The sequence below is a fragment of the Microplitis mediator genome, chromosome 4 (assembly GCF_029852145.1).
Source record: "Microplitis mediator isolate UGA2020A chromosome 4, iyMicMedi2.1, whole genome shotgun sequence".
NCBI lineage: Eukaryota > Metazoa > Arthropoda > Insecta > Hymenoptera > Braconidae > Microplitis > Microplitis mediator.
In genome coordinates this window covers 1,913,219-1,939,266 of record NC_079972.1, presented here as the reverse complement: position 1 = coordinate 1,939,266, position 26,048 = coordinate 1,913,219, and the positions used below count along the sequence as shown (strand labels likewise).

Genomic DNA, 26,048 nt, shown 5'->3' with positions numbered 1-26,048 from the left:
ATTCGTATATACCATTCGATTCAGAATTTCGCGAGATGAATTTCTGTCGTATCAAAAAAAATATATATTTTTTTTTTAATTGTTGATAAATTTCAAAAATTTTTAAAACGGGTTTTTTTATGAAAAAAAAATTTTTTTTAACTGTCATTACCCGTAATTATTTGGGTAATGGTTCAAACAAAATTATCCATTAGGTCATTTTATTTATTTTTCTTTTTTTCTATTTTTTATTTAACAAAAAGTGATTTTTACTTTTTTTAAATTTAAAATTCGAAAAAATTTTTTTGGAAGTTACCAAATTTTTTTATGGTTGATATATGATTTACTAAGAGAATAATGAAAAATAATTGTTAAAATATCGATTTGCTGCCGAGTTACACTCTTTTGTTTATCCGCGCGCGTACGAAATGACGCGCTTTTTCGTTTTTCGCGCTTTAATAATTTTTATCTCAGCAACTATTCGTCGTAGAGACTTCATTCAAAATTCATTTTGTTCGTTATTAAATCCCAAAAACAATGATACCAGTTTGTCTCGATAACTTCTCAATACTTTTAGAGATATTTCATTTTACATCTAATTTTTTTATAAAAAAAAAAAGATCACCCTCCAAATTTATGGTAACTTTTTTCCTTATATTTTTTCTAGTATTTTGAAAAAAAAATTTTTCAAAATCGATCTTTACCCACCGAAAAAATGATCTTTGACCATTTTTTCGTGCGCATCGACTGGACTATAGAGGAGGAATCCAGGAGTTGTACGAAAAATTATCGTCAGATGAATGGCAAGAGCGGCTAAAATATTCAGCGGGCCAGTTATCGCTGAATTTAGTGAAAAATTATGGAAATTATTCTATGATTGTGAGGAATCGGGAATTCGCTAAAAAATTTATTAACTGCGCACAGCTATTTATGGATGGCACATTTTCAAGGTTCCCACTTATAGTTCCTCGTAAAGACCTCCGGACTCATAGTTTATTCACTGTACATGCACATCATGAAGGCAATGTAATTATAAAAATCAAAATATTAATAATAATTATAATAATAATAATAATCATCATCATCATCATCATAATCATAATAATAATAATAATAATCATAATCATAATCATAATCATAATCATAATCGATATTATTAAGAAAATACGGAAAATTTTTTTCCTGTCATATCTATATGATAGACTTAGTTAATGTTATTGAAATTGGTGTCATTGGATAGGTCTCGACTTTAATTTTTGCCTTTTCATAGTTTAAACTCATTTTAATTTCCATCTATTGAGATAAATAGATTTATCTATATCATTCGAATTACATTTAAATTACACGAGAAAAAAGATGGTCACATTAATTTTCTTTTAAGTAATTAATACTTTAATTATTCTGTCACTGAATATGACTGAATGTAACTGAATAGATAGCTATATTATTTATATCTAGTTTTTTTTTCTAAAATGACAGATGTTTATACTCCCTTTTGGTTTTAGGGAGTGTCTTAAAGCCAAAACAGTGTGCATAGAAAAAAAAAAGAATTCATTGACACAAAACATCTTTACTCGCCTACTGAAAAGTTTTACTTATCCCAAGAAATTTTTTGCATTGTGAATTGAAAACCAAAAAAAAGTTATTTAGAACTGGAAAAAATTAATTGGTGCAAGGAATTAGTTCTTGACCAAAAAAATTTTTTCTCGCCCCTAGACAATTTTTGTATTAAGTTGATAATGCATAAAATTTGTTGCGGTAAGAAATCCTTTTTTTCTGCGTACTTTATAAATTTAGTAGTGATATTTGGGCAGTCACGTAGTGACTGGAGGTTGATCGTAACAACAATAATAATAATGATAATAAAATATTTAAAATTATGATCTGAAAACTAGACACTTCAAGCTTCAATTTCTATTACATGCATTTCGACAATTTTTTCTAGATTATCACATTTTGAAAATCACCTCATATTTATCTTACATTAAAAATTTTAATTTCATTAAACAAATCATGTATTACACTAATGCAAAAATTAAAGGAGCAGAAAAATTTTATAAATTTTTTAGTGATTTTTGGAAGGCCGTAACTTGGTGAAAAATGATTGTATCAAGATTTAAAAAAAAGCATTTTACAGCTTGAAATCTCTAGTTTTCGTGCATTTTTTTCAAAATTTTTTAAAAGCTCCGGTTACTGTGCAAACATGAGAAATACCGCGAGACAAAAAATTTCGAAATTTTTTTTTTTTTCCGAAGAGCCCACGGACCGCGAAAAAATTCTTTCAACTAAACGAATGCATAGTTCGTTTAGCAAATTTATTCAGCTTCAATTTGGTTTTTTTTTAACCTCGTAGGACAATTTGTCGCAGAGATATCAGCCTTCAAACAGAAAATGATCCTTTTGGCTTTGATCATCGATATTTCAGGTAGTAATGATCGCACAGAAAGTTGAAGGGCGGCGGTGAAAACTTGAATAAATTCCCTACAAGACCCTGTCATCATTTTTTGAAAAAAAATTTTTTTTTTAATTTTAACATCCATTAGAAGTAAGTACAAAAAAATGACTTTTTTTGGTTTTTTAGTAAATCAACCGCTACTCTGCAAATATCGATAAAAAAAATAATGTTGCCAGGGACTTTTTTAGCCTCATATTCCCCCAAGACCCCTGTAAATTTTCAAATTGATCTATCGAACCGTTTTTTGGGAATCATCGATCAAAGTTTAGCTAAACAATTAAAGGAGCAAGTGTTGTTCCTTTAATTCTGTAATCATAATCAAAATGAAAAAAAATTTTTTCTTCGACTTTTCTCAAATTTTTGCGTTGGTGACTCAGCACATGCAAAGAAATGACAAAAAAAAAAAAAATTTCCAAAAAATGTCAAAAAAAAAAATCGAAGAAAAAAAAATTGAAACTTTTTTTTTGTGTTCTAAATTTTTTTTTTGACATTTTTTGGAAATTTTTTTTTTTTTGTCATTTCTTTGCATTTGCTGAGTCACCAACGCAAAAATTTGAGAAAAGTCGAAGAAAAAATTTTTTTTCATTTCGATTATGATTACAGAATTAAAGGAACAAAACTTGCTCCTTTAATTGTTTAGCTAAACTTTGATCGATGATTCCCAAAAAACGGTTCGATAGATCAATTTAAAAATTTACAGGGGTCTCGGGGGTACATTAAGCTAAAAAAGTCCCTGGCAACATTATTTTTTTTATCGATATTTGCAGAGTAGCGGTTGATTTACTAAAAAACCAAAAAAAGTCATTTTTTTGTACTTACTTCTAATGGATGTTAAAATTAAAAAAAATTTTTTTTTTTCAAAAAATGATGACAAGGTCTTGTAGGGAATTTATTCAAGTTTTCACCGCCACCCTTCAACTTTCTGTGCGATCATTACTACCTGAAATATCGATGATCAAAGCCAAAAGGATCATTTTCTGTTTGAAGGCTGATATCTCTGCGACAAATTGTCCTACGAGGTTAAAAAAAAACCAAATTGAAGCTGAATAAAGTTGCTAAACGAACTATGCATTCGTTCAGTTGAAAGAATTTTTTCGCGGTCCGTGGGCTCTTCGGAAAAAAAAAAAAATTTCGAAATTTTTTGTCTCGCGGTATTTCTCATGTTTGCACAGTAACCGGAGCTTTTAAAAAATTTTGAAAAAAATGCACGAAAACTAGAGATTTCAAGCTGTAAAATGCTTTTTTTAAAATCTCGATACGATCATTTTTCACCAAGTTACAGCCTTCCAAAAATCACTAAAAAATTTATAAAATTTTTCTGCTCCTTTAATTTTTTGCATTAGTGTATATGCTAATAAACTATTATTCAATATTTCTAGACATTTCCTGTTGCTTGGGTATTAATGCATGGACGTACCGAAGCAATCTATGAGGGTATTTTTAAAGTGATCTCTGAAGATTTCAAAGATTTTGACAAACCAGTCATGTGCGATTTCGAGCAGGCTATGAGAAACGCTATTAAGAAAGTGATGCCAAACGCTATCTTGAAAGGTTGTTTCTTTCATCACTGTCAGGTATTTTGTATGCTGTAATACATATTCATATCACTTGGACACAAAGCGACGATTTATCGACAGTCACGATGTTATGAAAACTTTCCGCTGTTTCCGAGCTCAGAGAGCTCGAAAACGTTGTTATTTGCAAATTTTTTATCTCTTCGAGTTAAAAAAAGAAACGATTGGACGATAAATAAATTTATTTAGTGAAAAAACATTATTTGTGTCCGACGATATCTTTAGAACAAATCGACCGATTCACACGTGCTTTGCGGAGATTGAAAATACTTTGTGAGAGTAAGCATTGATTGAATTTAAAAGCAAATCGGTTAAGTGGCTCACGAATTCTAAAAAAGAACCTCAAAAAAGATTTTGTTACTTCTAATGTTTTTATGATTCGTTAACTACTCGATCGACTTCAAAATCTAATCAGCTCTAGAACTTTATAAGCCGCGTCGAATGCGACTTCAACCATCTCAATCGGTTAATATTCGTTTGTGAGATATCGTGGGAGAAAGAAATTCTAGAAAACGGTTTTTTTTCGAAATCTATGGCATCCAAAAGTAATTTCGAGCTTAAAGATGTATTCACAACAATGTTTCCGAGTTCCTCGAGCTCGAAAACAGCGGGAAGTTCTGGGGTTGGCGCGCAGGGTCAACCGATAAACTGATTTTTATTCTTGAAATATTTCAATTTTTATAGCGGGAAGTTAAAAAAACTTTTTTCTTAGACTTACCCTAATGACCACACATAATAATAAGTGATCAGGTTTAATTGTTATACCTAAGAAATGCTCAGTATCTTATTTATAGCGCAGTAACTAACTTCTCTTAAAAGGCAATTCGAAAAACTAGCCAAGAGCTAGGAATTTGGAAAAAAATTAAGGACGACAAAGTGGCAAGAGAATCATTAAGAATGCTTATGGCCGTAGCGACATTGGATCCTGGCAGAATGAGTGAAGGCTTTGAGGTCGTTAAACAATCTGTACCTTCTGATAAAAAAAAATATTCTTCAACCAATTTTTGAATATTATGACAAAAATTGGTTGAAGAAACGTGACCTCAAAGAATTCTCCGTAAACAAGATGAAAGAAGGGACAAACAATACCTGTGAATCGTATCATGCACGATTGGCGGCTCTCCTTAAAAAACGACCACAGCCATGGAGTCTATTCGGTAATAACAGATACGATTAACAGTTATTTCTACAATAAGTATAGTTGAATCCACAAAAAAATGGGCTTTTCTCTCCACTACATAAGTTTTCCCCCTACAAATATGAATGCACTGTGCATGCATAGTAAGCTTCGTGCTCCATAAATAAATAGCTCTGCGCAACACACGTAAAAAAATCGGTCTGTCAGTTGACCCTGCGGGCCAGCCCCAAAACTTCCCGCTGTTTCCGAGCTCGCTGAGCTCGAAAACATTATTGTGAATATATTTTCGAGCTCTTCGAGCTCGCAATTACTTTTGTATGCCATTGTTTTGTAAAAAACCATTTTTTAGCATTTCTTTCTTCCACGATATCTCGCGAACGAATTAACCGATTTTGATGGTTGAGGTGGCAATCGACGCGTTTTATCAAGTTCTAAAGCTGGTCGAATTTTGAAATTGATTTATTCAGCCGTTTTTGAGAAATTTCAAAAAAACCAAGGAAAAAAATTTTTTTGAATTCTTTCGTCAACGGTTTCTCTTGAACGAATGAACCGATTTTGATGGTTGAGGTGGCATTCGACGCGGCTTATAGAGTTTTAGAGCTGATTAGATTTTGGAATAAATCCATCGAGCAAATTAAAAGTTATCCAAATAAAACATTTTCGAAAAAATTTTATTTTTGAAATATCTCTGAACGCACCCTACCGATTAAGTTCAAATTTATACGGCCTCAAGACATTAACAAGCCGCGTCGAATGACACCTCAACGATCAAAATCGGTTCATCCGTTCAAGAGTTATGAATATTTACATACATACATACGTACGTACGTACGTACGTACACACATACATACACTCGGACATCATCGTGAAATTAGTCAGGATAGCTTCCTAGGACCTCGAAACGTCGACATCTGATGGAAATTCGATTTTCGTAAATCGGACCGAAACCAATAACTTCCCGAATTTTTGAAAATTTACAATTTTCTTAGCGGGAAGTTAAAAATGATTGACAATAATTGTAGTTCAACTTCTAATTATTTATGTTATTTTCAATAACTAATGTCGTTTCAATCAGTAAAATTATGATTTTAATGTTTCAACTGCTATCATTAACAGTTAATCGTTGAAATATACTGCTTGACTATTCAAAATTACTACTTAAACCTTAAAAAAATACAAGACACTTGTCAAAAAATGCATCTGTTATTGTTCAGTCACGAGCTTAATCATTTTGAAAAGCTTCGTGTACTTTCGCTACATACGGGAGCAGCCGAACTCGCTACTGACTTGAATGTCAGAATAGTGCCGGGTCACTCGCTATCTGGGCCCGACACCTGCAATTTCTTGCGCATGACCGTGTCAAAATGGCATGAGAACCCGCTACCAGCCGGCCAATCAGAGAAATTGGCGGCTAACTACTTCCTGTTGGCGCGCTTTTAAGCCAATGGGAAAATTCGTTACTGCAGCCATGCTGCCACGTCACCACCGAGCAGCGACGAAGGAAGAAGACGACTTCTCTAATTCTAATCTACATCGTGCAGTCTTACTAACCACCACGCGTTTTTAACCGCTTGACTTGTCGCATTCGCTATCGCTTATCTATCTTGTCGCATTCGCTATAAAGTATTTTCTTACAGTTTAAGTGTAAATAAGTGTAAATAAATCTATAACTTATATTTGATAAATCTTGAGTAATTTTAATTGTTTTCAACCTTCACGCCATAACCAGATTCATTTTAGTTATCCTCTCATTTTACAGTTATCAATTTCTTACGTTCTACTCCATAATATATACTGACATTCGGTCCAGGCGCACTGTTGACGAGAATGTTAGTAATATTTACTAATTTTTTTTTCCGTGTTAAAAATAGTCCCCGATACTTAAAGTTTAAATATAAACGCCCGATGAAATATGATTTTGTATAATTATATATCATTATATATGACTCCATATACAATCAGATCTCAAAATTGGCCAAATCTGATCATATATAACCTTTAGTAAATTCATTACAAACACTCGAAAATCATAAAATACGTGAATTACGGTGCTCTCTCTGTGCTTACTACAGCGATTCTGTACCGTGTGAGCACAGTAGCTTCAGTATTCAATAATTTTCTTGTTTTCTAAATAAACCCTAGTATATTCGTTACAAACGCTAGAAAATTATATGATACGGGAACTACGGTGCTCACACTGTAAAAAACTTCATTAAATCGGGATTCACTTTGTGCTTACTACTGCAATTCTTAACCGTGTGAGCAAAGTAGCTCTAGCATTCAATAATTTCCTAGCAAATTCGCCGTTAATTACGGTAAAGCTACCGTAAATTTTGATAAACTCGTCGTAAATTACAGTAAGTGGTAGTTTTCGGTGGATTACCGTAATTTACGGCAGATTTACCGTTCTTCACCGTAATTTGGGCCCGTTAGGGACGCTGTACAACCACACAACTTTTTAAAAATTTTGTAAATAACATAAATATAATATTTCAGAGGTGATTATTGAAATTATGGAAACATCGGTTAGGCATTTACAGTCGATTGCCGCAGGAGTAGATCCTAGTAGAAGGAATGCCAAGACCCTAATGTCGAAAGATTTCATCGAAAAAAAAACGCTTCAACTCGAAAACTCTGATATAAGTTTAAGCTTTTATTTAAAACAAATGAGCACAGAACTTCAGAAGAGAAAACCTAAATTTGAAGAGCCTAGTGATACGTCTGATGATGACAGTGAAAATAGGAAAGTTGATAGTAATGGTAGGTGGAACACACACACACACACACACACACGCACACACAATTATTAATAAAAATCGAAAAATCAATATATTTTTTACAAGGCTAAAATATTTCAATAATCGTTATAAATTTGTATAGGTCAGAAATCAACCGAGATACCTATGCCAGCAGTTATTCCACCACACAGTAATGCCGGAAAAACCTCATCAACTATTACGAGCACTGACGCAACTGAAGTTATTGAGAAGCCGAAGCCCAAGGAGGTCTTGAAAATTATTTCAAACGAAATAATTAAACCTGGTAATTACGATCTAATCCCAATAGGTTCTGCATGCATTAATTTGTTTTTCTACGTAAACTTAATCGCTTTACAAGGTCTAGACCTGTTGCATCAACAAAATTATTTATAGTGAAGTTTAATATTTAAAAAGTTACGTTTTTTTGCATAGGTAAACGATCTAACTACGTTCCAATCCCACTGATTCCTTCAGCACGCACTGCCGTCCGTGACAGTCCACCAATTGTGTCAAGCACTGGATCAAAAACAAGCGGTAATTTTCAGTTTACAAAAAAAGTAAAGTCGTATGTAGGAGTATTCGTTCAATTTTTGAATACTATGCTATTATAATCTAACATGAACCGGATTTAGAGCGGTTTTAATGAACCAAAGATTCTGCGTTCGTACATAATGCTTAAATTTTTTCGAACTTAACTATCTCTTGATAACAAGAAGTTAATCTTCTTTAAAAATATTGAGGAAAAGAATAAAATTGCATAGTAATTTAGATATAAATATACACCTAAAAGCCCTATGAATTTTAAAATCGATTAAGGGAGGGGTCTGGGTTTCAGCGTAAAAAAAAAACACTTTTTTTGTGATTTTTTATCTCAAATATCGATTGAGCAATTTTATTCAAACCTTCTATACATTATTGAGCATAGTTTTGAATATGTTCTGTAAATTTTTCATGCAAAAATATTAAACCATTAGCCGGTGACAGAGCTTCCCCCAGGACGTCTTGAAAAAAAAACAATTTGCGGTGTTCACTGTAACTCGGCCGGAAATTATCTGAAAATGAAAAACCATAAAAATTTAGTTAAATTATAAACAAATCTTCCCCCCAACGTTCTCTGATTATTTTTTTTTTAATTTAAAAATTTTTGGCGGCCATCTAAAGTGTGAACCGTTATTTTCGACTAAAATTTCCGCCATTTTGTGGGTGGGAAGCACCTTTAATATTAAAAAAAAAATTTTTACTAAACGTAGGGGGGAGCTATTTTATATGAAGAAAATGTGTACAAAGTTTGAAATGAATCGGTCGAGTAGTTTTCAAATGGCAGTGAACACGGACTTCGAAAAAGTAGTTTTGAGAAAAACGCGTTTAAAGTTTATGAAGCAAAAAAGTGAAGAAAAAAAATTTTTTTTTAAACTTACACAGAATCATCAATTCCAGCTCTACAGCACACTTCCTTCAGCATTGTCGATGTCTTTAGCCTGTGTTTTTTCAAGTCTTCGTTTTATTCTGGCTACTTTGCTCTGCTGCACAGCTTGGAACTCGGCCCTATCAATGCGATTGCTGTCCGTAGATGATGCATACTCGTGAGCGCTTGGGCCGACACTGATGTCCATGTCAGACAGAAAAGTTAGAAGAGCACCAGCACCTTCATTGAATGTGCATGCAGCTACATAAGATGCAAACTCAACAATTTGTCTGCTGCCAGATAATTGTTTCGGTGCAATTCTCCAAATCAGCTGGTTCAAACTTTCGTTGGCATTTTGAGTAAAACCTCCAAGACACCTTTCTAGAAGTTCGTCTTTACTCAAATCTTCATAAATCGGTTTGATCGCTTCTATGACATCTTGTGGAAGTGGAGTGTAGTCATGATTGAAATTTTCCACTCCTGTTGTGGCCAAAGCTTTTTGATACGAACACCACGAGTTCTCACCGCTCATGCACTTATGGTGTTGAGGGTAATCGTCTGTTGACTGCTGGTGGTAGAACGTTGCCCAGACTGCATTTTTCATTCCTTCTAAAGAATCACAATTATGTCTGATTGCTGCTCCGTAGTATCGACTCAAATTATCAATGACTTTTCCAGTGAGTAATTTATTTTGTCTTGTTTTACCAGCATTTTTTCCGGTTTTTACAACTTTATGTTCAACAGTTTTATTTACTAGATCACGTAGATGTTTACCCATTCTTTTTTGCACGTGACCTACACATTCCTTTTTATTTATAATAAAATTTTCACCAAAAGGTTTAGCTTTTACTAAATTGCCGTAAGTTTTACTATCTCCGTCTCCAATATAGTTGCTGATTTTCGCTCCGTATTTTTCTTCTGATCGGCGAAACAGTTCGATGACAGCATTTACTTCCATGTTACCTGATGGTCCGGTGTGATTTGCTTGGCATTCATCTTTTTCAACATGTTCTTCGTACCAATCTTGAAATTCATCAGTATTTAATTGATTTCTCCATAATTTGCAAGCCTGGCAGTGCGAACTACTTACGAAAATATCGATAACTTTTCCAGACCAATATCCAATCAAGGAAGTGACGCCAAAGGAAGAGCTAAAGCCTTGCTTCTGCCACGTGCCGTCACCAGAAACGGTCAAAGTGTCTGACTCCGAATTTGCACGTGTTAGCTGTTTTTCTTCGTCTGCGGCGGAGACAAGAAATTTCTCAGCAGTCGTTTCGATGCTGCAGCAAATAGATTTCATGAGATCCAAATAAGATTGTTTTGATAGAAAACTACTTGCTATGTCCATGAGCCCGCAAAATTTATTGCAGCCTGCTTAACCAAAACCTAATGTACGCATTACAAAGGCAAAACGAGTGTTGATTTCATAGCGATGATCAGTTTTCTCACTCGACGGTATAAAGCGTGGATCACAATTTGTACATTTTACTTGGATTTGGAAGCCAAGTCCTTCTTTTTTACAGCTCTTGAACTCGATTGAACCATCACACTGAGCACATTCTACTAAACTTGCGATGGTTGAAAACACAAGCAAAAAATCTATGATTCTAAAATGTTTTTCAACATCTTCCGGTACACTAGCACTCGTATTTAGTTTTATTTTCTTCGCCGAAGCACTTTTGGTGGTAGCCTCATCTTTTATTTTTTTATTCGGGTTTGAATTTTTTTGTGATCGACACAAATAGGTCCTTCCACTTTGACGGTCTTCTCGCGAAATTTTACTTACTCTCGGCATTATTAATCAGGAAATTTTTTAAAAAAATAAAATTACAAGTGCACGGTCGAACGTCTAATCACTAACTGAAGCTCGTTTCTTTCTTTAAAATAATCTAGTGTATAGTGAACGTACAAATATAGAATATATCTATATGGTTTTAGTTACCTGGCTTTACTAAACGAAATATTTCTAAAACTGGATATGGGATCAGGACAATAGCAATGAATAACCTGTATACCTGCTCGACAGCTGCACTGCAATCCCAACCGCCCGTAGCTGTTAGAGTTAGAGTGTTAAAGGCCCCGAGACTAATTAAACAATAACTTCAAGAATATTGCTTAGATCGGATTAAAATTTTGAGGACATATTCTTGAAATGTTATACAATAAGATAAAACAAAACAAAAAAAATCGATTTTTCGAAAGTGAAAACCCTTACTCCGCCCTTAATGAAACCGTACTATACGCCTTTAGATTTTATTTTAATAATAATAATTGTGAATCTAGTTTATCTTGGATGGTCCCCTGATTAAAATTTTCTAGTAAATATAGAAATTTTATGTATTACAGACAAGGAGTCAGAGAAATTTCTGAAACGGAACTACGACAGTGGAAAAAAGGAATTTGAAAAAATTAGCATACCGAGAAATAAATTATTCATTGTAGAAGAAAATGTTATTGAAAAGCTGAAAAAAAAATATAAACAATTGATCAAAATAAAATAAAATAATCAGTTTTCGAAATAAAATATATTGCTTTAATAATTGAAACGGTGGGTTGCCGTTCAAAACTGTACGAGATGTTTTAACAGCCTGTTCGTGGGTTACCCTAGCTACTCAGACCAAGTGAGACTCTTATTTTATATTATTTTATAATAAATACCCGAACTGGCCTTACAAATCCAAACTAACACTAGTACTTAGCCTAGATTGTAGTTCGGAGCGATGGTAATGTCCCTGATGACCTTGGACTGGCTTGACCCTTCTGGATACCCCTTCTGGATCGTAAACTGGATGAGTGTGCGCTTATTTTGCCTTAACGATAAAGGTGGGCTGGATAACAGAATGAATTCACTCAACACTGGTATATATATTATTAATTGAGACTTTATTAAAGAAAAGGCTTAATTAATGCCACTTCACACACACAAACCGGTTAAATTAATTAATAACCGTAATTAATAACGGGAGCCTTCTCAATTTAACTAAGTGTAAATTGGATCAATCTGAGATAAAGTTAAACTAAGTGTTAACTTTATTGCTGATTAACTAAGTGTAATACAGCACTGCTGGATTGACTGGTATAAACTTAATAGAATATTACAGTGATTCTAAAACGTCTAAACCGTAAAAGCCTGATTCAATTGATCGCGCTCCGTTTATATAGACGTGCCGACGCACCGTCCCACGTGATATTACCTGGGATCACATGATAGCGGAGGCGCACGAAGCAACTTCGTAACATAATAAATAATGAATTTGTTATTATTTCCCGCACGAAATTTCCATAACATTATTTCAAATGAGATCGAAAAGCCTAAGAAAATTTACACAGGACTCGATTCTGAACACAAAAAAAAGTGATGCCCACGCTGTCATGATAAAATTTCTATGAAAATTAACGTCAGTCGCACCTACCGATGGATATGACGAATTTTAATATCATGACCTTCAAGTTAAAAAATTCGAGTAAATTAACTCGGGTCTTGATTCTGTACACAAACAAGCCGGAGCTCACGCCGTCATAATAAAATTTTCATAAAAATTAACGTCCCTCGCACCTACCGATGGATTTGACGAATTTTGATATCGTGACCTTGAGATGATAAAACTCGAGTAAATTAACTCGGGTCTTGATTCTGTACATAAACAAGCCGGAGCTCACGCGGTCATGATGAAATTGTCATAAAATATAACGTCCGTCGCACCTACCGATGGATTTGACGAATTTTGATATCATGACCTTAAGATAATAAAACTCGAGTAAATTATTTCGGGTCTTAATTCTGTACTTAGACAAGCCGGACCTCACGTGGCCATGATAAAATTTCTGTTAAAATTAACGACCGACGCACCTACCGATGCAATTGACGAATTTTGATATCATGACCTTGAGATTAAGAAACTCGAGTGAGTTAACTCGGGTCTTGATTCTGAACATGAACAAGCCGGAGCTCACGCGGTCATGATAAAATTTTCATAAAAATTAACGTCCCTCGCACCTACCAATGAATTTGACGAACTTTGATATCATGACCTTGAGATGATAAAACTCGAGTAAATTAACTCGGGTTATAATTCTGTACTTAGACAAGCCGGAGCTCACGCGGTCATGATAAAATTTCTTTTAAAATAAACGACTGTCGCACCTACCGATGGATTCGACGAATTTTGATATCATGACCTTGAGGGAAAAAAACCCGTGTAAATGCTCTCGGGCCTTGATTCTGTACTTAAACAAGCCAGAGCTCACGCGGTCATGATAAAATTGTCATAAAATTTAACGTCGGTCGCACCTACCGATGAATTTGACGAATTTTGATATCATGACCTTGAAACGATAAAACTCGAGTAAATTAACCCGGGTCTTGATTCTGTACATAAACAAGCCGGAGCTCACGCGGTCATGATAAAATTGTCATAAAAATTAACGTCCGTTGCACCTACCGATGAATTTGACGAATTTTGATATCATGACCTTGAGATTAAGAAACTCGAGTGAATTAACTCGGGTCTTGATTCTGAAAAATAATAAAAACAATAAATAAATTTATTTTATTTCGACAACCGAACTGACATCGTGTTTTGATCACATATTATTCTACGAGCAATTTTAATTTCGTTTATATCGAGTCAAGCCGACAACGGCATTTATATTTTGTTGTAACTGATTATTTTTGTAATACCGATCAATTACTTGTGTTTAATATACGACTAATTATTTTGTGTTGATTCTGATTAATTATTTATTGTAATCTTAAGTACCTGACCTTTCCCCGATCCGCCACCCTGAGCCGACATTTCGATAATCGTTTATTTGGTGATTATAAACTCACCTGGCGCCCAACTTGATAATAATTGAACAAGTTTGCCAAAAACCGTAAGTGTATTCGGACTTCACTCCGGTAGATCCCCAGTGGTGAAAAACCTGTTACATATTTTGGCGCCCAACGTGGGGCACAAAAGGTCAGAAGGCACGGATCTACGTAAAATTACCACCGGGAGTTAGAACAAACCGTCTACGGATCGACTTATTTGAGTAACTTCGTCAAGATGTTCCATTCACCGCCAACGACTCGACTGGCCAATCTGGACACGACATGGCAGAACAATCAGTTCATGGAACAAATATCCACACTGACCGTCCAGGTCAACCGAACGATTGAACAACGACTGATACCGACCAATTAGAACAATCGAACAACCGAAGAACGACCGATATCGATCACACCACCGCTGATTTTCCGAACCGGAAAGTTATTTACTTCACCGACACCGTCTACTTGCAAAAGTTCGACCAATACTTGCGTTGAGGCTATGAAAGCACATGCTAGCCTTTCCGCTGAGCGAAAACTTCTAGAAGCCAAAATACAAGAGAACGCCCGACACCTCGAAACCCTCCGCCTCCAGGAGAAAGCTGCTGCTGCTGCATTGCGCGAGCGGAAAGCTCATACACCCAGTTCGGTAGAATCCGAATCCGGTTTCCAGTGGATTGATGACTTGACATCGACGCAGATACTCGAAATCCTGATTACCCTAAATGCGAGTGTATCAGGAACCGAAGAATCCCGCCGCGACCGACTATATCGTGCACTCCGAACAAAGCGACACCCTGACACATCCTGGGGCAACGAAGATCAAAGAACAACCGCCGATTCATCGATCAATGACGAACAACGACCGCTAACCGACCGATGTATAACGAACCACGACCAGACAACAGCGATTACGACCGTGAGCAATTACGAACAACGTTTACCGAACGAATTGATAAGAAATGAAACCGATTCGAGCAGTGGTTACTCATCGGGTGGTTCAACCCGATCAACGACCCCGACACCGAGTATATCGCCGAAATCGACACCGACAATATTGCCGATAGCTACACCGATATCGTCAAACCCGATACCGATAAAATTGCCGAAACCAATACCAATAACATCGCCGATAACGACACCGACATCGAGTATTTCGTCGACGACGAATATATCGCCGAAATCGACACCGACAATATCGCCGATATCAACACCGATATCGTCAAGTCCGACACCGATCAACTCGCCGAAACCGACATCAAGTATATTGCCGATACCGAACCCGATGACATCGCCGAGAACGACACCGAAATCAGAAATACTACCGGAAACGACGCCGATATCGAAATTATCGCCGGAAGCGACACCGTTAAAACCGCTAAAAGAGACACCGATAACATCACTGAAATCGACATCGAATATGTTACCGAAAACGACACCGACATTAAAATTATCGCCGACGACGACACCGACATTGGAAATACCACCGAAATCGACACCGATAAATTCACCAAAACCGCCACCGACATCGAAATCGATTATATCGCCGAAACCAGCCCCGAGAAGCCGACGAGCCGATTTGAGGCCGACAATCGAATTGAAGCTGCGTGGTAAGTGCTCCAACTGTCGACAAGCAGGTCATGGCCATCATGACTGCCCGAAACCACGCCGATCTGGATATTGCTGGTCCTGTGGTGCCGAAAACGGCCCAAACCCGACTTGCTGGACTTGCAACCGATGCTGGTCAAGATCGAGGAATGACCAGGCGGAACAACGAATGCCGACCAACCGACTATCGCTGAACAATGGAGCGAACAACGACCGCCGATCCATTGACAACCACCGAACAACGAACCGGACCGATCAACGACCAACAGAACAAGTGAATCAGGTTACGATGATCAACCTGACGACCAAACCGAACAACGAACAAGGAACAAGAGCCAATCGACTCGATCGAACCGACCAATCACCTCGAAACCCCGTGTCAATGTCTGGGGGGAGGTTTTGTAACATGAGGAAAATTCGACATCGACCGGTGGTTTTACATTATTTTAAATAATAAATAATTATCCAGTGAGCGAATGCTAGTGACATCTAGAATCGAAAATTTCGACTTCGACCGAGCAAGCGATCCAACGCATGGATCGTCACGAGAGATCCGGGATAGACGCCGAACTGAACGGCCACGTTTATTTTTATTTGAACAATTCGACTCGACTAAACGAACAATTTCGATTCCGACGACTGAACAATTCGATGTACGACATTTAAGATCAATAGAGTTGGATCAACGATCAATTAATTACGACAAATAATTTCGACCGGCAGTAACCGCCGTTTTGTGAAAAAGTGAGCAAGCCGAAGCATCGGCGTGAAACTGAAGTGTGTAACCGATCTGTAAATAAATAAGTGCAGTGCGTATGTAATAATAATTAATTAAATAATTAATTACGCGTAAAAATTATATGACCGTGCAATTTAGCGTGTTACCGAAATAAAATATTATTTTATATTTTATTTTATTTCAATCGAGCAATTCTGAGAATCACAGATTATCTGTGTCTCATTCGCAACAGCAGTCTTATCACCTCGCCGTGTAAGAATACTCTGACGTCACTCGTTAAGTATTTCGTTGATACTTCCGCTGTATGTGTGTCTCCGGACAACAAACGTATTTTATTTTAATTTCGTGACCGTTTTTTTTTTTCCTCCGAGCAATAAACTAATTGCGTTTTCGATCAACTACGATTTTTTTGATAATTTTGTTTATATCGAGTCAAGCCGACAACGGCATTTACACTTTTTTGTAACCGATAATTGTATTTGTGATACCGATCAATTTATTATTCTGTGTTCAATATACGGTTAATTATTTTTGTTTATTTCTGATCAATTATTTATCGTAATCTTAAGTGCCTGACCTTTTCCCGATCCGCCACCCTGAGCCGATTTCGATAATTGTTTATTTGGTGATATTAAAATTACTTGGCGCCCAACTATAAATTTTTAACAAGGTTGCCAAAAATCGTAAGTGTATTTGGACTTCACTCCGGTAGATCCCCGGTGGTGAAAAACCCGTTACAACATAAACAAGCTGGAGCTCACGCTGTCATAATAAAGTTTTTAGCCAAATCAACGTCCTTCGCACTTACCGATGGATTTTACGAATTTTTTTTTAAATTGTGTCTGTGAGATCAAAAAATCCAAGTTAATTAATTCCGGTTTCGATTCTGTACACAGACGAGCCGGAGCCCACGCTGTACTAATAATATTTTAATTGAAATTTACGTCCGTTCCACTGACTGATGGATTTGACGACTTTCTTTGCTGTGGCCTTCAGATTATAAAATCCAAGTAAATTTACTCAGGCATTTATTATGTAGGCGAAAAAATTTATGGCTACACTCTTGAAATTAAATTTAGAGCGAAATTTACAATTGTCACACTTACTAATAGATTTAACTACTTTTTCTCCTGTGGCCTTGTGATTAAAAAATCCTAGTAAATTCACTAAGGTCTTGATTCTATACACAGAAGAGGTGGAGCCCACGGCGTCATAATGGAATTTTATCGTCACTCTTAAAAAGAACACTTCTGGCACAGGATAGGTTGCTTTGCGGTATTTTGCCCTGAAGAATATCGTGAGGACATTCTTTTGTGCTGCTGGGGGTCGCAGTATCTTGGGTTAGGCCATGTTACCAGTAAATAATTCTCTACTTTATATCTAAAATATTCTAAGATCATTCTAGTGAGCCGCTGTGGGGTATAGAAAATTGGGGTAGTCCAGGCCCTCAAATTAGAATCACTTATCAGACGCTATTGTGTTCTTGACACTATTTTGTCCCTGAAAAATATGTTGAGATCATTTTAGTGGGCTGCTGTGGGGTGTAGCAAATCGGATTAGGCTATGTCACTAATGAAGATACATTTCTCGAACGCTTTTATGTGGCTGACACTATTTTGTCCCTGTAGAATATCCTAAGAACATCCTAGTGTGCAGCTGTGGGGTGTCAAAAGTTTGGGTAGGCCATGCCACTAGTAAAGTAAGTCTGCTGGGACTTTACTGGTTGCTTTACAGTATTTTGTCTCTGGAGAATATCATAAGTACATTCTAGTGTGCAGGTGTGGGGTGTAGCAAGTTGGGCCAGGCCATGCTACAAGTAAAAATAGACTTCTGGGATGCTGTTGGGTGCTTGAGACTTTGTTGTCCCTGAAGAATATCTTCAAGTCGTCTTATGTTGCAGCTGGAGTCTAAACCAAGCTTGGGCAGACCTTCCTACGAATGACAAGACAAAGGTTGGATGCAGACATGTGCTTAACAACATTTTGTCCCAGAAGAATACTTGGCGTTTGTGGTATGGTGCACCCAGAGCATGAATCAACTATGGACGGACCTTACCATACATGTAAATACACTTCTGAGATGTAGTCAAGTGCTGTAGACCACTTTGTCCCAGAAGAATATCTCGCGTTCGACGTATCATACGGCTGGAGGATAAACCAAGCCGATGTAGGCAAAACTACGAGTGCCTGTTTATTGCACGGACGCTAACAGTCGCTTTCTCTCGTTTTTTCCTATTTTTAGCGTCATACTACCATCTATCATCAATTTTTTAAACTGTTTTATCACGCGCGATCGATGGTAATAGTCTCATTCGGAATTTTTTCAGTTAGGTGAAATGGTGGGTGGACATCAATAACCCATAATCCAATTGCCCAGATCTAACATTGGACATAATCCTTTTACCCAGAATTCGTTTACCCAGATTTTTAAAATTCAGCATGTCTTTTACTCAGACATCCACTCATACAGAGTTTCTTTGACCTAGACATCCGTTAGCGCAGAGTATCTTTTGCACAAGTATCCATTCACACACGATTCTTTTGCCCAGATTCTTTATTTTTGTCTTGGTAGTTCAATATAAATATAATAGGTGGCAGCAACATGACCAATTCTGATTTAAAATTAAAAAATTTTAAAATTTGCTCTAAGTAGTTACGCTGCTGTTAATGGCGTAAGACTTTAAGATCTTAAATTTTAGGCAGAATCCAGCAGATATTATTCTGAAAGAATTTCTTTCATAGAATTAATGAGGTTTCCCAAGCTCAAATTCGTCCTATTACAATAAATTACTTGCAAATAAACTTAGTTAACTCCGATAATTACCAGAACTAGCCAGACTGAAAATGATCAAGAATCCCATCCGCCCTCACGAGAAATGCATGCTGTAAATGTGGAAACAGAAACTACACAAAAAAATAAAAAAATCGATGTTTTTTTCAAAATCATCAAACGAAACTTATAATTATTTTATCTATCATTGATATCGACATTTAAACAATAGAAATATTCATAAATTTTTTAATTTAAACTAAAAATGCTTCAAATTATTATATCATAAACATAATATCATAAACATAATGTCATAAACATAATATCATAAACATAATATCATAAACATAATATCATAAACATATTATCATAAACATAATATCATAAACATAATATCATAAACGTAATATCATAAACATTAACTGAAATTATAAAATCATCGAGTAAAATATTAAATGTCACTAGTATAATAATTTTTGGGATGAAAGAGACTGCCTCTTTGCATAATCTATTTTGATTTTTTTGAGTAGTAAAACAGCGATTGGCGTTTCCAACAACTCAATGCTGCTTTTGTGAGGAATTATCTTATTACTGATGTATTTGAATAGTAGTTAGGCAAATTTTTTTCTTCGAAATGAACTGCTGAAAATCCGGGCAAGCTCTCAGGAAATTTTTCAGTTGTAGAAGTTTGTAATTTATTACTAATGGATTTTTCTGGCCCATCTCGAGTAGGTGCTGGAAGAGTCTTACTGGTTACACGAATCAATGAATTTAAACGAGTCCTACTCAGTTTTATTGAAATCTGTGAAGCAGATATCAGAATTATCTTCAGTTTTGATAAATCTAATTGGTTTTTAGAATTACATCTTTTTAGAGAAACAACTCCAGAAAAATGAGGTGATCTGTCAGGAATGGTTTTAACAACAGAAGTTTCCAACGCAGTACTGTTATTTTTATGTGTCCCGTTTTGATATGCTGCATGAGTTTTATTGTCGGTATAAATTGGTGATTTTGAGGAAGTTACATTTACTTCCGGTTTTCCAATGAAGGTAGATGTCTGATTTTTTTTTATAACTGATAGATCTAAGTGATTGTTAGATTTACATTTTCCTAGAGAATCAGTTTCAGAAAGCTTGGGCAAACTCTCAGGAATATTTTTAGCAACAGAAGTTTCCAACGCAGTACTGTTATTTTTATGTGTCCCGTTTTGATAAGCTGCATGAGTTTTATTGTCAGTATAAATTGGTGATTTTGAGGAAGTTACACTTACTTCCGGTTTTCCAATGAAGGTAGATGTCTGATTGTTTTTTATAACTGATATATCTAAGTGATTGTTAGATTTACGTTTTCCTAGAGAATCAGTTTCAGAAAGCTTAGGCAAACTCTCAGGAATAGTTTTAGCAACAGAAGTTTCCAACGTGGTACTGTAATTTTTCTGTGTCCCGTTTTGAGAAGATGCTGGATGACTTTTATCATCAATACGAATTAATGGGCTTGGTGAAGTTTTACGCGTATCTACTGATCCCATTAAAATTGATGCCATAAATACCGGTTTTTTGTTAATTTTTGGCGTTGAGCGGCTGATTGGTTTAAATACGTACTTGCAGACACCTTTTACCTTGCCACATTCTTTAGATGAAGCCGCTCGGTTCGTTTTTATGCTCCGTTTCTTTTTTCTCTGCAGCCAGGTGTTGATGGTAACTTTTCCAGTACTTAAAGATGAATTGATTTTGTTTGTAATGTTTTGTAAATGTTTCAATGATTTATGGATACAAGCTATTTCTTCGCCTTTTCTTTTTTCATCAAATGTGATGTCAAGAATTGAAGGATCAGGTTCGTCTTCAATTAAATGAAGTTCGCAGTCCGCAATTAATTTTTTAATGGTGTACTGCATCTCTTCAAAAGATTTCGGAAACATTTTTAAAAACTCTTTAACTGTTAAACCATTTCCTAAGTCTCCTTGAATTTTGCGAATGTAATTAGACCGATCAATAAGATATTGAGGTGTGTGTTTCTTTGTCGGTTTCCCATTATTTAATCGACAATAATTTATTTCTTCGTCTATTACAACTTTTTCAATTCCATCTAATAAAAAAACAAGTTCCTTTTTGATAATTATACATAAATAAATTTATAAATATATTCAACAATAATATTGAACTGTAATGCTTACCAATAAGTTTCCAGACAATAGGATGTGCTCCTCCCAGCTTAGTTTTATTGTGTCTATGAAAACTTTCTGGCCCTCCAGTACTTTTAGTCGATACATTAAAAACACTAACATGCTCAGGATGTTTTAACCAGACGTCGTTGAAGTACTTGTTAAATCGTAAAATATTATCATCAATTGCTGCTACTTTATGTATTTCCTCTTCCAAGCATCTTGCAGCTTCTTTAAAGCATTCAGGAGGTAATAATGGGACGCTGAGATACATCGATAATACACTGTCTGGAACTTTGATTTTCAACTTCTGCCATCTCTTTATCACCGCCTATATTATGATTATTATTAATAATAATTATTATAATTAAAAAAACTACAAATTTCAAGTATGATGATTTTGAAACTGTTACACTCACCTGGGCAAAATGAAAAAAACAGCCGTGAATTTTCGCACATGGAAAACATTTTCTGAGTGCTTTAATTGTACTTTTCTCAAAATCGGTCATGATAGTAATTTCTTTTTTTTTTAGAACTTCAACTTCTTTAGTTAACCAATTAAATATTGTCTGGTATGTCTTGGTAAGCCGATTTTCTGTCAATATAATAGCACCAGCATGATACTAAAAAATATGATTAAATGAAAGTCATTAAAATAGATATAACATAATTTGTACACTGTACAAATTCAGCTCAAATAACAAACATGTCAGAGAAATTATAAATGTCTGGGACAAAGGAAAAAGTTTCTTGAAGCAATAAAATTTCACTTTTTTCGAGAAAATTTCATTATTTTATTCTTATCTTTGAAATCCCAAAAAATTCATTTTTCATCCAAAAACTTTTTTCTCTTATAAAAAAAAAATAAATTACCTCTTTTTTATACTTAAAGTGAATAGTGTAGATTTGATTTATACGAGGTTTTCGACACGTATTCTGAAATAAAGATAAAATTTTTAGATTATACATATAAGAAAGTATAAAATTGAATCTATAATTCTAAATTACCGAAAATGTTCCATCCATTAACAACTCGTTGCTTTCAGCGAATCCACTTAATAATTTCTCTGATGTAAATATCAAAATAGAACTTCCTTCAGCTTGTAAATGAACCTTGACGATAGTATTTTCATGTAATACTTGTGACAACTCTGAAAGAGTTTCTGGAATTCTTGGACGATACTTTGCTCTCTCTCTAGATAAAATTGCAGAAACAGATTGGTAGCTGTAATTAGCACTAACTGCAGGATTACTGAAATTCAGAAAGTAATATTTGATTATTATTATTGTCTATAATATATATATATATATATATATATATATATATATATATATATATATATATATATGTAAATATACACTTATCCAAAAAATTAAAGGAACAAGAAAATTTTATAAATTTTTTAGTGATTTTTGGAAGGCTGTATATTCGTGAAAAATGATCGTATCGAAAACATTAAAAAAGCAAATTGAAGCTTGAAATCTCTAGTTTGAAGATCTTCCAGCAAAATATTTTTTTGAGCCACGGTTTTTGCGGAATCATAAGAAAAAAGTCGAGACAAAATTTTTCTAAATTTTTTGGTTTTGTTTTTTAGGTCTACGGGGCCGGGAAAAATTTTTTCCGAAAAACGAATTCATGGCTCGTTTAGGACATTTATTCAGCTACAATTTGCTTTTTTTTGTTTCTCTGTACAACAATTTGCTGCTGAGATATCAGCCTTCGAATGAAAAAGGATCCTTTTGTCTTTGATTATTGATATCTCAGCAAGTAATGGTCACACAGTAATTTAAAGGGCAGTTTAATAAACTTGAATAAATTCCCTACAAACTCCATTTTTGATTTAAAAAAAAAAAAATTTTTTTTCATCCTTGATATCCATTTGAAAAACCCACAAAAAATGGTCATTTTCTGGTTTTTTAGTCAACTCATCGCTACTCTGCAAATATTGATAAAAAAAATAATGTTGCCAGGTAATTTTACAGCTTAATGTACCCCCCAAAACCCTGGAAATTTTCAGATTGATCCATTGAACCGTTTGTTCGGTCCGATTGCTCAAAGTTTTACAAAACAATTAAAGGAACAAGTCTTGTTCCTTAATGTGTGTAATCACTACCAAAATGAAAAAATTAATTTTGTTTGAATTTTTTTTCATTTTTGCGTTAGTTATTCAGTACATGTAAGGTAAAGAGGGAAAAAAAAAATTTTTTCCGAAAAACGAAAAAAAAAAATAACCCCCCGAATAAAACGTGAAAAAAGAAAATGTAACAAAATTCTTGTTTGGTCTCGTTTTTCGGAAAAAATTTTTTTTTTCCCTCTTTACCTTACATGTACTGAATAACTAACGCAAAAATGAAAAAAAATTCAAACAAAATTAATTTTTTCATTTTGGTAATGATTACACACATTAAGGAACAAGACTTGTTCCTTTAATTGTTTTGTAAAACTTTGAGCAATCGGACCGAACAAACGGTTCAATGGATCAATCTGAAAATTTCCAGGGTTTTGGGGGGTACATTAAGCTGTAAAATTACCTGGCAACATTATTTTTTTTATCAATATTTGCAGAGTAGCGATGAGTTGACTAAAAAACCAGAAAATGACCATTTTTTGTGGGTTTTTCAAATGGATATCAAGGATGAAAAAAAATTTTTTTTTTTTAAAATCAAAAATGGAGTTTGTAGGGAATTTATTCAAGTTTATTAAACTGCCCTTTAAATTACTGTGTGACCATTACTTGCTGAGATATCAATAATCAAAGACGAAAGGATCCTTTTTCATTCGAAGGCTGATATCTCAGCAGCAAATTGTTGTACAGAGAAACAAAAAAAAGCAAATTGTAGCTGAATAAATGTCCTAAACGAGCCATGAATTCGTTTTTCGGAAAAAATTTTTCCCGGCCCCGTAGACCTAAAAAACAAAACCAAAAAATTTAGAAAAATTTTGTCTCGACTTTTTTCTTATGATTCCGCAAAAACCGTGGCTCAAAAAAATATTTTGCTGGAAGATCTTCAAACTAGAGATTTCAAGCTTCAATTTGCTTTTTTAATGTTTTCGATACGATCATTTTTCACGAATATACAGCCTTCCAAAAATCACTAAAAAATTTATAAAATTTTCTTGTTCCTTTAATTTTTTGGATAAGTGTATGATGAAGTTTGCATTTTCATTACCTCCGACCAACATCATTAAAAATATCGATCAATCGATCATTACTTGTACGACACCGCTCTTTCATTATGTCAACCATAGCCAACCATTCACCTATTGTATAGTCCGGCATATCTTCATGTGATCCCAGAATTTCAAAATCATCATCTGTTGAGCTCTCGATGTCATCAATCGAAGAGACATCAATATAAAATTTAATTCGTCCGGAACAAGCACAACTTTTTCTTTTTGAGCAGCGGAATATGGAGTCACTCTGATAATCTCGAGCGTACCTGTAGCCATCATGATACAATAAAAATGAATTTTCTTTTTTACCTGGTACAATTCTCATTATTTTAAATTATAATTTCTTTTTTAATTATCAAAAAGCTTAGACATGACTCCAAGTTTAAATAAAAATTTTTTTCATCTCGTTGCTAGACAACGATTACAACAACTATAATGAATAAATTTTTGCAAAAATATCAAAATAAAAGACAAAAAATAGTATTAAATTTAAAAAAAAAAAAATAAATAAATAAATAAATGAAAAACATATTTAAAATCAACAAGTATTAACTACCTGTGTAAAAGTCATCATTAAAAAATAAATATTTAAGTTAATTTACCTATTAAATAATTTAACAATACATTTAACATGGATAAATAGAATTATATATATCTCAATAGCATTCTTGCTCGTTACTTATTACTCCGCTGTTGAATAAAAAGGAGAACTGGAGGAAATTTTTTCATATTTATCGGAAAAATTTAAGAAAGAACATAATGACAGGTAGCCATGTTTGAAACTAGATAAGTTTTATTTACATGTGGTGTGAAGTGCAACAGTTACGTCTATCAATAGAAACAGCTGATACTACGCGGTATATTTGAAATTAAACAAAAATTGAATTATAGTGAAATTTTTTTGTTTTATATAAAAAAAAAAAAAAAAAAAAAAAAATATGTTACCTTAGCAACATTAAAAAATAAAACGTATAAAGAACTGTCATTTATTTTTATTTTGAGTTTATAAAAAATATTTATTTAATTCAAATAATAAGTAAATAAGTCTAAAAAAACAAATTATCAAAATGTACTACCCAGAAGAATACATGTGGTACAGGATAAAACGCCGATGTAAGTTCATTTGAATTAATTTATAATTTTTTTTCGTTTTATATGAATACTTATTGCACGACTCATAACGCGAAGGTAGTGATTTACTCCCAATATGCCAGTCAAGTAATTTACCAAATTTAAAATGCATCTATTACTTTTACATTGCACTTATAATCCAATAATAATAAACATACATCAAAACAGACACTAATTTTTATGTATTTAATGATTCAAAAAAACACAATTATTTTATTTATGATGAAAAAAAATTTCTTTGAATAATTTAAATAATTTTAAATTAGTAAATTAATTTAAATTATTTAATTAATTTAAATATTTTTTCATAATTATTATTTACTAGCAAGCATATTTAGGATTAT

At 34.2% G+C, this 26,048-nt stretch overlaps 3 protein-coding genes across 3 annotated transcripts in view; 2 read left to right on the top strand and 1 right to left on the bottom strand.

Moving 5' to 3' along the window:
• Nucleotides 1–14,196, top strand: part of LOC130666789 (uncharacterized) — a 64,911-nt gene extending 50,715 nt beyond the window's left edge. Inside the window, exons 2-5 of the mRNA XM_057468056.1 lie at nucleotides 7,644–7,907; nucleotides 8,028–8,189; nucleotides 8,339–8,440; nucleotides 11,658–14,196. Coding sequence (XP_057324039.1) covers nucleotides 7,661–7,907; nucleotides 8,028–8,189; nucleotides 8,339–8,440; nucleotides 11,658–11,812 — 666 coding nt within the window. The 5' untranslated portion in view covers nucleotides 7,644–7,660 and the 3' untranslated portion in view covers nucleotides 11,813–14,196. The remainder of the gene's footprint in view (nucleotides 1–7,643; nucleotides 7,908–8,027; nucleotides 8,190–8,338; nucleotides 8,441–11,657) is intronic.
• A 314-nt stretch (nucleotides 14,197–14,510) lies between these two features.
• On the top strand, nucleotides 14,511–16,868 carry LOC130666714 (mucin-2-like). The gene has a single exon (XM_057467943.1). The coding sequence runs from the start codon at nucleotides 14,624–14,626 to the stop codon at nucleotides 16,181–16,183; it is 1,560 nt and encodes a 519-aa protein (XP_057323926.1). The 5' UTR covers nucleotides 14,511–14,623; the 3' UTR covers nucleotides 16,184–16,868.
• Nucleotides 16,869–19,491: 2,623 nt separating this feature from the next.
• LOC130666917 (uncharacterized) lies at nucleotides 19,492–24,898 on the bottom strand. Its single transcript, XM_057468242.1, has 6 exons — nucleotides 24,570–24,898; nucleotides 22,407–22,650; nucleotides 22,272–22,334; nucleotides 21,818–22,021; nucleotides 21,411–21,729; nucleotides 19,492–21,322 (listed from the first exon to the last, which is right to left on the bottom strand). The coding sequence occupies exons 1-6, from the start codon at nucleotides 24,896–24,898 to the stop codon at nucleotides 19,818–19,820; spliced, it is 2,664 nt and encodes an 887-aa protein (XP_057324225.1). The 3' UTR covers nucleotides 19,492–19,817.
• Nucleotides 24,899–26,048: the final 1,150 nt, after the last annotated feature.